General features: G+C 38.3%; 1 protein-coding gene across 5 annotated transcripts in view; it reads left to right on the top strand.

Moving 5' to 3' along the window:
- wwk (white walker) overlaps positions 1-12,344 on the top strand; it is a 31,078-nt gene extending 18,734 nt beyond the window's left edge. Inside the window, exons 3-17 of one of the 5 annotated variants that reach the window (XM_017148865.3) lie at positions 1-371; positions 909-1,201; positions 1,276-1,431; positions 5,012-5,147; positions 5,207-5,337; positions 5,703-5,984; positions 6,057-6,386; positions 6,887-7,252; positions 7,317-7,408; positions 7,654-7,797; positions 8,162-8,411; positions 9,036-9,134; positions 9,586-10,093; positions 10,881-11,026; positions 11,086-12,344. In XM_017148865.3, coding sequence (XP_017004354.2) covers positions 1-371; positions 909-1,201; positions 1,276-1,431; positions 5,012-5,147; positions 5,207-5,337; positions 5,703-5,984; positions 6,057-6,386; positions 6,887-7,252; positions 7,317-7,408; positions 7,654-7,797; positions 8,162-8,411; positions 9,036-9,134; positions 9,586-10,093; positions 10,881-11,026; positions 11,086-11,322 — 3,541 coding nt within the window. In that variant the 3' untranslated portion in view covers positions 11,323-12,344. Of the gene's footprint in view, positions 372-908; positions 1,202-1,275; positions 1,432-2,828; positions 2,895-5,011; positions 5,148-5,206; positions 5,338-5,702; positions 5,985-6,056; positions 6,387-6,886; positions 7,253-7,316; positions 7,409-7,653; positions 7,798-8,161; positions 8,412-9,035; positions 9,135-9,585; positions 10,094-10,880; positions 11,027-11,085 lie in introns of all 5 variants that reach the window. The other 4 variants (XM_017148863.3, XM_044395086.2, XM_017148862.3 and 1 more) reach the window with 4 other exon arrangements.
- The last annotated feature ends 1,350 nt before the right edge of the window (positions 12,345-13,694 follow it).

Genomic DNA, 13,694 nt, shown 5'->3' on the forward strand with positions numbered 1-13,694 from the left:
CCTTTTTAGAGCCGCCGAAGAAGCCCGCCTGCCCAAGCGTTTACGACCGGATTTGGGCGGTGCTCTGAGGGAGTTTACCACCCGCGAGAGTCATTGCTTTCAGCAGTTGCGCGGCGATGTGGGCAGCACAGCCCTGTTCACCTCCCAGGAGCGCCAGTGGCTGGTCCTTCAGGTGCTACAGGGCCTAAGAGCTGGATGCAGTGACATCGATGCCCTGCATGGCAGAGCTGCCGTCGCCGAGGGTCAGAGCATCGTGGCCGCCTGGCAAGAGTCCGGCCTGATCACACAGGTCTTCCCGCTCCACGAGCCCAGTTCCCTGACGCAGCTCCAAACGCACTGGGTCAAGCAGATATTCGCACCACAACCTTTGGGTAAGGCAGTTTCTAACTGTAAAATATAATCCACATATCATCTAAAAAAATTGTGTACAAATTTTTAACTGGATTAGTAAAACTATTTATTTCTTTATATTTTTGTGAAAATATTGTATTTTGTAGGAATTACAATTTTAGAACATGTACATAAATTGTATGATTTAATATGAATACTTTTAAATAAAGATATATATTTCTGTTGATATTTACTTTTATTTTATGCAAAGAAAAATTGTCAAAAAAAAGGAAATTTAAAAATTCTTAAATTATCTACAACTTTTTAAATTAATATTGGCATATTTTAATTTAAACAAATTTTAAATTATATTATTATAAACTGTTCAATTTAATATTTCCATTTTTGAATTTAATAAAAAATGTTTAATTTAATTTGAAATATCTGCATTTATTACAATTTTTTATATCAGTGTAGCTCTCCTACGAAAAGAAACTTTATAATTTTTAGCTATACATATTACACCATTTCTGTTTCAAATTGGATACCCTGAGGCTTAATAATATTCCCTTTTTCAGATGACATCGCTGCCTATTTTGGCGTAAAGGTCGCCTTGTACTTTGCCTGGCTGGGCCATTACACCTGCGCTCTGGGCGTTCCGGCTGTTTTCGGCACTATTCTCTACTTCATTCTGTGGGGCAAGGGGCAAACGGCCCAGGACATGGGCCACGTGCTCTTCTCCCTGTTCAATGTGGCCTGGGCTTCACTGTATCTGGAGGCCTGGAAGCGTTATTCCGTGGAGTTGGCCTTTCGATGGGGCACTTTATCAACGCCGCCCGAGCTGCTGGAGCCACCGAGACCCTTGTACAAGGTGGGCTGACTAACACAGAAGTTATTGACAATTTGTTTGATTAATCGTACAATCTGGAATGATCATTGCCTTAGGGTCCGCTGGAGGAGAACAATGTGACGGGTCGTTTGGAGCCCAAGGAGGCGCCTGCCTGGCAGCGTCGGGCGTTTCGCTATCTGGTCAGCTTTCCCATTATCGGATGCTGCCTGTGTGTGGTCTTTGCCGTGATGTTCCTCATGTTGCGTTTTCAGGTGAGTAAGGCTAAATTTATCAATGTTTTTATATGACCCAATGTGTGTGTGTGTGTGTGTAGTATAAAACCGGAATGCCCTTGCAAATATAAAGCTTTATGGATTAAAACTAACATTCCTTAATACATAATTAGTTTAAACGGCCCGTTTAAAATTAAAGTGATTTGGCTAAACTTGACGGAATTTAATTAAAAATGTGTAAAAATATGCACTTAAAAAAAACCTGGCAATATTAACCCAATACCTGTTAAAAAATTTAAAAAATATTTAAAAGTAATAATTTGTATTTTACATTTATTTTACTTTGTTAAATGTATGCTTTTTTAATTAAATATTAAGGGAATATCATTATTCCATAAACAAAAAAATTATTTTTTTTTTAAATGATATTCAAGTTTTTTTTCGAGGGAGAGAAAGCCATTCCCATATAATCATGATTTTATGGGCTATCAAAATCCATATCAAGTGCCTGACAAATCCATAAAGCTTTATTATTATTTGCAAGGGAATGCAAAGCATTTTCCGATCACGAAATGCGTGCTTCAACCGAATGTGTACCACAGTGCGTATAATTAATATTGTTTTCACGTTAAGCGATATATACTATGTTTATACGATAGCAATCACGATTTCTTGAAAGCGCGATATAGAAATTGCCCCTGTTTATACGACAGCCGAGAATTCATGCTTTTATTCACTCTCAGCTGATAGGGATGCCGGACCGGTAAAAATATCTAATTTTTAATACCACTGATTAGAGAAATGGCATATAAAAGGCCTTCAATTTCTAGCGATCTGGCAACGTCAGTCATTTTTTACAGAGTTACCAGATTGCATATCACCAAATCACGCTTTTGGGCTGAAATCATAGTCAACTTTCGTGTGTTGCCGAATTCACGAAATGGCGTTTATACAAGCACGAATCGGCCGAAAGCGTGAAATGATAGCGTGAATTCGGCATCGTATAAACACAGTAATAAAGCAATTTGTATGTGTGCGCGTGTATTGCTGTTCGTGTGGAAGTGTTGATGTGTGTCGCCTGTTTATCAATTTGTTGATTTTCCTTTATTTTTTCTTGACGCTTTACGATAATCAGCTGAATTACACGCACACACACACGCGCATATTTTAACAGTCTTGCACACACACAATAAAACCAGTCCGGTTTCCGGTTGAATATGTTACTGCTTCAACTTCCGGTCTTGAATGCAACCATTTTTCTAAGTTGGTTTTTTTCCTCTGCGCTTTATTTTCGCAACTAACAAAAATCAACGAGAAAATTCCAAAGTAAAATAAGTTTATCACTCATTACACATCATTGAATTGTTTTTACAATTTCCTTTTCGTTTGTACTTTGTTTTTTATTTTGTTTTCTTCTATTTTTGTATACTTCACAGGATTGGCTGGATCACCATAACATACCAGATAAAGGAATTGCTCAATGCATGTATAATTTGCACAAGGTTCTTATTAATTTTTAACTTGCATTTGAATTATTTAGTACTGTATGATTGAATAATCCACGAGTTTGTGTTGTAGTCGTCATTTGCAATCATCAAAATGGGTTTATCATATACTATAAAACTTTTATAGCTTGAGGCTTAAATTAAAAATATTCAGTTATATGCAGACAAGCTGGCTCAAACATTATTTCATTAAGATCGTACGTAATATTCAGCTAGTTTATCACCATTCATCAGCTCATTAAACTCGATATCATAGTTTATTTCAATGAAAAAATAGGTTAATCAAATTATTTGTGAACCACTTTCTCCACCTAAATTGGTTTTATCAATGGATGCACTAAAAAAGCCTTGCAGTCTATATCGAGTATTTAATCAAAACATTTTCGACTTCACACAAAAGGAATTGTTAATGTTTTTTCTCTCCTTGGCTCTGTTAACCATACGTTTTTTTTTGTTTATAACTTTTTTCACACATATGCACTTTGGTCGAAGTATTTTTGCAATGGCTTGGGGCCATCATTTTGCATACGCAATTTTTTTTTCCTTCTTTCCAACCCAAGCTGACGTTAATTAAAATGCTCAGCTGGCGAAAAATAAACTGCCTTTGGGAAACTGAAGATAGAAACAGAAAAGGGAGAAAGAGTAATGGAAAAGTGAGTGCTGGCCATCTCAACATTTCGAGGTTGATAAAATACTATAAAACTTTTTGTTGACATTAGACAATTTTCCGGATAATTGAAAGTCTAAAACTATAAAAGTGCTTTGAACGAAGGACAATTAAAATGAATAAAATAATCTTTTTTCCTGTTCCTTTAAATCTTTTGGGATCTACATATACTTAGAACTGATTAAAATTAAATATTCTTAAAGAGGGAAAGTAAATAAGTGGGTATTTTTAAGAGCATACCAAATTTGCTGAGATAATAATAAGATTAAATTTTCTACTTCATGTTTATGAGACCTTTAATGGTTCCAGTTCAGGGAAATTATTTTTTATTATAAATGCTTATATTTATTGCAAAAAAAATCAAAAACTACAGTACAGTTTTCCAAACATTTCTATAGAATAACTTGACCTTTGCCCTCACGGATACATTTCTCTTTCATCTGGTTGTGTCATTAAAAAAGTTAAAAAGCTGCCAGCTGCGCTGGTGGACAAGCTTCACATCTCACTAATCTGAGAATAGACCATTTAGTTAGTTGTTGTTTGGCTGTTGGCTGTGTTGGCTGGCTACCATTCGGTGTTTGCAGGTAGTTCATGTGGCTTAATGCGCACCTGGAGCCAGGGGACAATGGCATTTTTGGTTCGGTTCTCTTTAGTGCTTAACCGAGCACCTAAATGTTGTCGTAATGAAGCGTACAGTGGAGATGGGGCATCATGGGTGTGTGTGCTTTAGTGCGGTTATAGTGGTATTTGTCAAAAGCAGACTTTTGTGGCTAAAGGACTTGGTAAACTGAAGGATGTGAGGTATACAAAAAAGAAAATTGAATGTATAAAAGGGCTCTAGTTAAATCAACCTTTACATTTTCCTCCTCATTATTTTGGTAATTTCTCAGTAGGATACCATTAAACTGCATTCAAAGTCAATGTGTTAAAAATTTAACAATTAAATTTGACCAACTACCAAATTAATTACCTGGTTGAAAGTGTGGTTAATTAAGTTTGCGAAAATTGTGCAACATAATAAAATTGCATGAAACAATAGCAGCCAGCTCTTTTGTTCGGCAGTTAAACAAAAGTGGTTATAATGGAGAAAAGGACGTACATTATTTTAAATGTGAGGCAGGACGAAGGGAATGACCCAAAGATTGTCGCCAAACATGTTGTTAATCCTCGGAAATTATTCGTAATGTAATCAAATTGCGTAAACACTCAATATGCCTTTCATTAGCAGCAAAAAGAGGTGGAGGTAGATGCACAAGGTCAGTGGTGGAATGAATAATAATGACAGGTTAATTAAGACAAATTCCGGCAGGGGCAACAGCATAAATTGATAGAAAACTCGAGTTAAGTGTGGTCGATGTTTACACACAGGTTGCGTGTGTCAGCTAATGAGTAAATATTTACAATAATTTCATTAAAACTTTGTGTTTTATTTTTACCATCCATACAGGACTGGTGGGACTCCAAGTTGCCCGAGGAAAGTGTTTTATGCTGTCTGAGTGTCATACCAAAAGTATTGCTGGCAGGAGCCATTACGCTAATGGACGAGGCCTACTTTAAGTTGGCCGTTTGGCTTAATGATCGAGGTAATTTTGATCAAATTCTGTGAGGACCTTTTAATATTTGGTATTTTTTTCCCACACAGAAAACTATCGTCTGCAGTCGAAATACGAGAACCATCTGATAGCAAAAGTGGCTTTGTTCCAGTTTGTCAACTCCTTCCTATCTCTCTTTTATATTGCGTTCTATTTGAGGGATGAGGAGAAGCTCAAAGAGGTGGGTATTTATTTTAAACAATATTTATGATTGCTTTTTAAAAATATACAAACATATTCTTGTTGAATTAAAATATAACTCCTGAATAATTTTTTTGGCGCCCCCGGGGGGACTGATATGACATAATGGCTTTTTTCATGACCATAAGTTGTTTTGTTATAACTATCTTTATTACGTTAAAAACAAAATGATTTAAATAAATAATATTGATACTCAGCAACTGGCTGGTTTGCTTATCTCCCGCCAAATTATTGGAACTTTTATTGGCGCCCCCGGGGGGACTGATTTAATGACTAATGGCTTTTCTCAAGACCATCAGTTGTTTTGTTATACAAATTATTAATTAAACTAATATTTATACTTAGCAACTGGCTGGTCTGCTCATCTCCCGTCAAATTATTGGAAATCTTCGCGAGTCCGCAATTCCCTACTTCGTTGAGCAATGGAAACTGGCCAAGTTGAGCTTCAATATGTGGGGTGCTCTTAGTCCTACCCAAAATGTGACTCGCAGTCTGGCCGAGGAGTTGGCCACTGCTGAAGCGGAACTGAAAGCAGAGACCGCTGGCACGCCCATCAAAACCCATCAGCCGGAGTCGTCGAGTAAAAGGAATATTGGTCAGGCCGAAATAGAGAGCTCTTTGTACAAGGTGACTGACATACATATTTCAAGTACCAAGTTCTTTATTGACTTTTTGGTGTTTTCTTTCCCTTCCCCCCAGTATGATGGCACTTTTTCGGACCACTTGGAGATGCTCGTTCAAATGGGCTATGTGGTGCTCTTTTCGGCCGCCTTTCCTTTGGCCGGAGTATGTGCTCTTATCAATAACCTGATGGAGATTCGCTCGGATGCCTTCAAGCTGGCCCATGTTCATCAGCGTCCGTTTGGGCAGCGTGTAGCCAATATTGGCACCTGGCAAAATGCCCTGAGCATCCTGTCGCTGGCCGCCGTCATCGTGAATTGCGCTCTGATTGGCCTCTCCGGACAGGTGTCGAGGCTATGGCCTGGATTGACCACCGCACAGACAATCATTCTGATTGTCACCCTGGAGGTGAGTTGATGAAGTGCATGAAGTTTTATACAGGCCGCATTAAGGAAGAGGTCTGTAGGTTGGGATGATCTTAAAGTCGATTGCCAATATTTACCACTAGTTTTTTTTTTAAGTTTGCAAATGTAATGATCATGATCACTAGCAGAGTTGATCTAACCATGTCTGTCTGTCCGTCTGCCTGTTTCTCCGTATGAACGCTGAGTTTTCTGAAACTACAAAAGCTAGAAAGTTGGGATTACCCATACATATTCTACGCAGTGAAAGTTTGTTTCAGCCGAGGGCCACAACCCCTCCAACGCCCACAATCGCCATAAGCGATTTTAAACGTGTCTGGCAACCAAATTTTTGAAGATTTCGGAAAAGTGTAAATTCAGTTTTGTTCTTCTTATTTATACCTATCAAAATATAGAAGGGATTTTTTATATCCGACTATTCATTAAGAAGTTATGACCAAATACAAATAATATTAAGATATTAATATAAACCTTTCATACTCACAGCACATAATGTTGGGTCTGCGGCAGGCACTCACGTGGCTTCTGCCGGAGTTGCCCTCATGGCTGGCAGCGGAAATCGCACGCGCTGAGCATTGCCGCCGGGAAATGCAGTGCAAGGGCACCTCGCCACGCCCCACACCACCCACACCGCAATCGACCACTTCGACGCAACCGGAACAGGAGGGTCCCGGCGGATTGCAAATGGAAAGCGGCGGGAATACCACACGAGATCAGTCCATGGAGAGTCAGGTGGCCGAGGATATGCTGCTCTATGGACAGGACTACGCTGGCTACACTGGACGTAATATCGAGGCGGATGTTAATATTTATGAGAACCGGGACTCGTCACCCGATTCGCCGCCCTCGCAGGTGAGTAAATAAACTGCAGCACTGGACTGTATATGCAATTACATTTTGTACTTCATTTTTACAGACCAGCACCATACTGATTAGACCGCTGCATGAGTCAACGCCACCGCATGGAGGTGCCTCCCTGTCCAGTCTGCATCAGGACGGTAATGGCGGGTGAGTGCCACTTCCATTAGGAAATAATAATAATGGAGAAAGGGACTGGAAAACTTAAGTATTTCGCACACGCCAAGGTGCCGGGGAAACCCCTAATGAACTCGATGAACATGCACCTCAGTTTATATGTTTTTTACAAACAAATTCTTTCTAATTACTTTACACTTCAGTTTTTATTTTAATCTTACCCTTTAATCGTTTTGGCTCTTTTAAAAATTAAGCTTAATAAATTTGTTCTCCGTTAGAGCTTATCAGAGTTGTATTAGAAAATCGAAAATTTGTATACCGGAAATTCCGCCGTATCTCGGATATTCAGTGCGAAATTTAACAACTTTTGGTGGTAACAACAAACCGAGAAAGCAACAACAACAAACGAAGCTACAAAGCGGGTAAATTATGGCTATGGTTGGTTAGTTGGTTAGATAGATCGATGTGTGTTTCGAAACATGTTTGTTTTAGATGCTTTCGATGCTGTATTTTTAAGGATCTAATAATGGCTTTTTTTGTTAGTACCAAATAACAACTAAAGTCAGCATTAGATTGGCTTCCAAAACTTTCTGTATGTTGCCCTTTCCAAGCCTCTCAAATTTTTGCAATGAAAACTTCTCAAAATTGGCCAAACCGCTCTCTGTCCTAGTTACCTATTTTTATATGATAGAACACTTACTAAACTATTTTTACACATTTTTTTATACTCTTTTTTAAATTTCTTACCTTTTTTCTTCTCTCTCTCGCTTTATGTGTGGCACACAGAGCTTCCGCCAGCACGCTAGCGCTGAACTCGGCCTTATATGCAGCCCGCATGCAATCAATGCATATTCAAGAAATACCGCCTTTCCGAAAGAAATCGACCGATTCAGCCGATTCAGCCAGTAGCAGTCCCCAGCGAACCACGATGCGACAACTATCCGCACAAAGGGATCCCCAGCAGACGATCCCCGAGATACCACCGTACAAGACGCGCAAAATATCTGCGGAGAGTGCCATGCATCTGAATATGAGCGTAAGATCCTGGGGGAAAGACTCTATAATCGAATATCCAAGCCCTGTAAAATAGGAAAACTAGAACTATTCCCTTTCACAAAAAAACCGTTTCCCTAGTCAAATGGCGTACTGTGTCTTTGTAGCTAATCTATGTACTTTGTGTGTCCGTAGACAATTGCATCAACTATCTAAAGCCTCGATACTAGGTTATCATGCTAATAATCTGTAGCGCCCTAAAATCACCGCTCTACTTGACCTTCTAACAAATCAAACAATGAACACTTGGGAATTTGTAATAAATTGAATAATAGAATTTGGAAAAATACAGTTTCAGAAGATTTTAGCCGATCTATAATCGTTGGAAGATGGTTTAAAGTGATACACAACTTATAAATTGTTTAAAGAATATAATCTATTCATTATAATTTTAACTTCCCAAAAAATTAAGACGTCGTCAGTTTCAGATACTACAAAATTAAATCTATATTATAGGAATAACTAATTTTAAGAACACAGGAATAGGAAAGCACTGCCTTAGTCTCCCCCATTGAAAGAGTTTATGCCACTTTATACTAAACCAAAAAACTAAGCAAATAAATTACTCACCTAACCTAAATCCCCGCTCGAATTTTGCCGTTTAAAGGACAAGCTACACATAAAACTTCATGCACCAGAATGGATGTCACGTTTAAAAGTCAACGACAATGCAAATCTGCATAGAAGCATAGATTGTATTTCAAAGGTAGTCAAGAGAAACATACTATATATATAAGTATATATGATATATATATATAAAAACGGATGTTAGTTACTCGATGTGTGTTGTTGGTGTTTTTTTCTTGGACATTGCAGGATCCGTAGAAATGTATTAATGTAGATATCATATTGTTGAATCCTTGTTAAAAAAAATCGCTTTTATTGGAACCACCGATGCTGGGGAAGGGAGAATAAAATACCAAATTTGATTTGGCATGGCAGAAGCTTTCCATACACACAAAACCACGCTGGCTTCTATATCACAAATCCCAGATCCAATCACTAACAAATGGCATGGATTTCTCGCATTATACACACGAGTCCTAGTTTAAATAACCCCCTCATAAGCTTTTGATGTCGATAGATCTTAAGTTTTTATTGTCTTTTCCTAATTATAAAATGCTAATGTCCTTAAATTATTTTTGCTAAATCTCAAGGAACTCGGAAAAACGGCAGATACAACGGATATTCTGAAGCCAGCCCCATCCTGGTGCAATGTGGCCATGAGATCGGGAGCACCTGCCAACAATTTAGCAACCCCACCTGCCTCCCAGCATCAGCAGCAAATAGTAGCCTCCTCATCCTCATCCTCCGGCGGCGGTGGCAGCGTCTTTAGTCCCAGTGGCGCTGGTCCAACTTCGGGAGCATCCGGTGGTGGGATCAGTAATTCCCAGTCAAGACCCAGTGTCGGTGCCCTATCGAATTCCTCATCCAGTTCATCCCATAAGCAGCAACTGAAGCAGCAGGCCAAGGAGGATAAGAAGCGTGAGAAGGAAGAGGAGAAGGAAAAGGAGAAGAAGCGAGAAAAGGAGGAGGAGAAAGAAAAGGAGAAGGAACGACTGAAGGAAAAGGAGAGGGAAAAGGAAAGGGAGAAAGAAAAGGAGAAGGATGCTCAGGGAGCAGCAGCATCCACATCTACAGCCACTACTGATGACGAGGCTAAGGGTAAGTTAAATATTAAATATAAACCAAACATTTTTTTAAAGATTAAATGGTAGATAATATGTAGATAATATGTAGATAATATGTAGATAGTATGTAGATAGTATGTAGATATAAATATAGTTTATTTTTACCAGTATATCTTGGTTTTTTTAGCTTTGAACTTACAAGAATTTTACTAAAATAATCAAAGTAAAAAACAAGAGGGAACGTTATAGTCGGATGCCCCGACTATCAGATACCCGTTACTCAGGTAAAGGGAGTGCGAGGGAGATGGAGATAGAGATAGAAAACGTTGATCACGCATAACTTTTTAACGAATGGTCCGATTTGAAAAATTTCTTCTACATTTCGATAGGTATTGATAAACACAATAAAACTGCATTTTTACTTTTCCAAAATATTAAAATTTTTAAAATCGTATATAAGCGATGGTGGGCGTTAGAGGGGGCGTGGCACCATTTTGAAACAAACTTGCGCTGCGTAGGAATTCCTAGAATCTGCATGCAAAATGCCAATCTTCTAGCTTCTATAGTTTCCGAGATCTCAGCGTTCATACGGACAGACGGACAGACAGACAGACGGACAGACGGACAGACGGACATGGCTAGATCGACTCGGCTAGTGATCCTGATCAAGAATATATATACTTTATGGGGTCGGAAACGCTTCCTTCTACCTGTTACATACTTTTGCACGAATACAATATACCCTTTTACTCTACGAGTAACGGGTATAATAATAAATTGATTCACATGAACTAATACTTGTAATCTCCTCTGTTTTTCAGCTGCTGAATTGGCCGCCAAGAAATCCCGTCTCAAACAGAAGCTGGTAAAAAGTGCGAGGTCCGTGGCCATTTTCTCACTCAAACTGAAGGAGCGAAGACAGCGAGAAGCGGAGAAGGCAGCCACCATAGCAGTGGAGCATGCCAAGGTATGGCAAACTATATAATAAAATCAACAGATATTAAGTTCACAATCTTATACTTTCAGGCTCTGGCCAAGCTGCCGATGCCACAACCAGTGGGCGGTGAATTGTCGCTAATACCCATCGAACACCTAATACAAATTGAAGATATCATACCTGCGATGAAAGCTGCGAGCTCTTCGGCGGCAGCACCCACATCGTCCAGTCAAGCCGGCCCATCGACGTATCATCATCAGCAGCAGCAGCAGCAGCAGCAACAGCAGCATTACCATCCACCTTCACATCCGCACACGGATAATTAGGCTTCTAAATATTAAGATTGATAACCAACCACCAACCTTTCGCACACTCTGTAAATAGTTTTCTATGCACCCGCCCCCATCTAGCCGAGATTTTATTATAACTGATGATATATGAGCAAATTTGCTGAATGTGTGTCTTGTCCAGAGAGTTGGAAGCAACTAATTAACTATACATAATGGTTAGCGTATAGCCGAATTAAGAGTCACTCAAGTTTTTTCGGAAATCATTTCGTAAACAAATTTATCAGAGTTTAATTGAAAATGTATTGAAATTGGAATATTCCCGGGTATAGTGCAAGAGTAATGCATCCATAGAAGTCGTAGTCAGCAAACAAAACAATAATTTTTAAGAGTTGTGAAACGAATTTTGGTTTAGCGTTTTAGCTGTTAATGTGTTTTTGGTAGTCATCGTTGCTTAGCGTTTTAGCCGTAAAATAAAACCAATTTGTTACATGAAAAATGTTGAAAAAGTTACATTTGCATTTATGTTGCCAGTGAACGAATATTAAATAGTTACGAATATTAATTAAACGAACACAATCAAACACTCTCACACGAAAATCAAAATCAGACAACACAACGACACACGCATAACTGTGAGATAATATCGTCCATTGTTCCTTCCATATATACAAGGATACCGCCTTCGCACTCGCTTTTAGCTATGGTACAACAGATCGGATGAAAAACTATTAATAACTGCAGCTTGCTATTAACGCAGAAAACTATTCATTACTTGCTGCAAATATTTTCCTCGTTTTACTAAGTATCGTGTACTAGCTTGATCAAAAACAAAACGAATGAATTTCACACTTTATCGAGAGAGTCTATTCAGAAGATCTACACTTTAACATAGATGCACCCGAAACACAAATGATATTTGTAAATATATTGTAGAAACTAAGTGTAATTTAAATGAAGTATACAAACTATACTAATGTAATGATTATATGTGCTCTTGTGTTGAAAAAATTCGAAGTAAAGCCATTCATTAAAAAAGGAGTCATTTAAATGATTGTGTTGGGTGGTAATATTGAGATACTTTAGATGATTTAAAAAAAAATATCCACAAACTCGAAGGACTTTTCGATATGTTAAGATTTGATTTAAATGTGTCAATATGATTTATTATATTATTTCTAAATTATTTGCTTATATCTTTTAATAAAATAGTTGTAATATATTTCTGTATTATCATTTTAAAGTTTTTAAAATATTTATATTTGTCGCTGTTATATTTTCTTGTCTTTATAGTCCATAAAAATTCCTTTACGTCAACAATCATTGTATCTTTCCTTTTAATTGGTATGTAGAACTGTGAAATATGTAAATCTTGTACACGTCTCAGCTAGAGCACTTACTTTAATTAAAAGGGTCAAGGATAATGGACTGTCTAGGGTCAGCTGCAAAACTTTTCCAGAACTGATTGCACAGTCACTTGCATCTGGTCACTGGCTGTGGTTTAATCATTACGTTTAAATCAGCTAGAACCACTGCCCTCACCACAGACGACAGCACTCGATGGGTACAAGTGTTTCAGAGGGCGAGTTTGTTTATTTTTTCTTTTTTTTGCAACAACATTTTTCATTTTGTTTTATAGCCAAGCTTAACGAATGGTGGACACGGGTCAAGTCAAGTCTCGACACACATGGGTCTCTCGCAATTCCACGTACAAAGCTCCAATCTCCGGACCCCATACCTCGTTCATCGTCATCATCGTCATCGTCATCGCCATCGCCATCAACACTTGTCATTGTTGCAGGTGAGCTGCCCGGTTGCCTGTAACTGATTTCAGTTGGCTGATAAAATTTCTGAGCCGAGCAGTCGTTGGCCATTTGCCTGCTTGACAAACGCACTCCTCACGTACGGCTAATTAACGCGCGTTTTAAGGCCTCGCTCCCGTAATCCCCAGACCTCTTACCTCTCAGACCCTCGCCCCTCGATATCACCGCTCCCTATCTTTGCAACTCCCTCCTTTGTCCCAAAAGGCACGAGTCGCATTACGAATGCATTATGATACGGGGCTGTCCCGACCAACAGATTAAGTGGCATATGTTTTATAAGTTCACGTACTCGTAGAATCAAATATTTATATTGCTGACATTCTGAAATGTTTGATTTATTTCAAGAAGCATGGCATGAAAAAGTAAAAAAGTTTAAGTTAAATGCAATTATTACCTATTAAGCAAATTATATTCAATTTTTATTCGCTATGAAAATTATTTTGGATTCATTAAAAAAAAATCTTTATAAAAATAAGCTTTACTCAAAAATCATAAACAAAAATACAGAAATTCTGAAGATGTATGAAACATTTTTGTAACCCTTATATTGATCCCACCACTTGAAATATTTATACCCGTTACTCGTAG

The sequence above is a fragment of the Drosophila takahashii genome, chromosome 2L (assembly GCF_030179915.1).
Source record: "Drosophila takahashii strain IR98-3 E-12201 chromosome 2L, DtakHiC1v2, whole genome shotgun sequence".
In the NCBI taxonomy this organism is placed as follows: domain Eukaryota; kingdom Metazoa; phylum Arthropoda; class Insecta; order Diptera; family Drosophilidae; genus Drosophila; species Drosophila takahashii.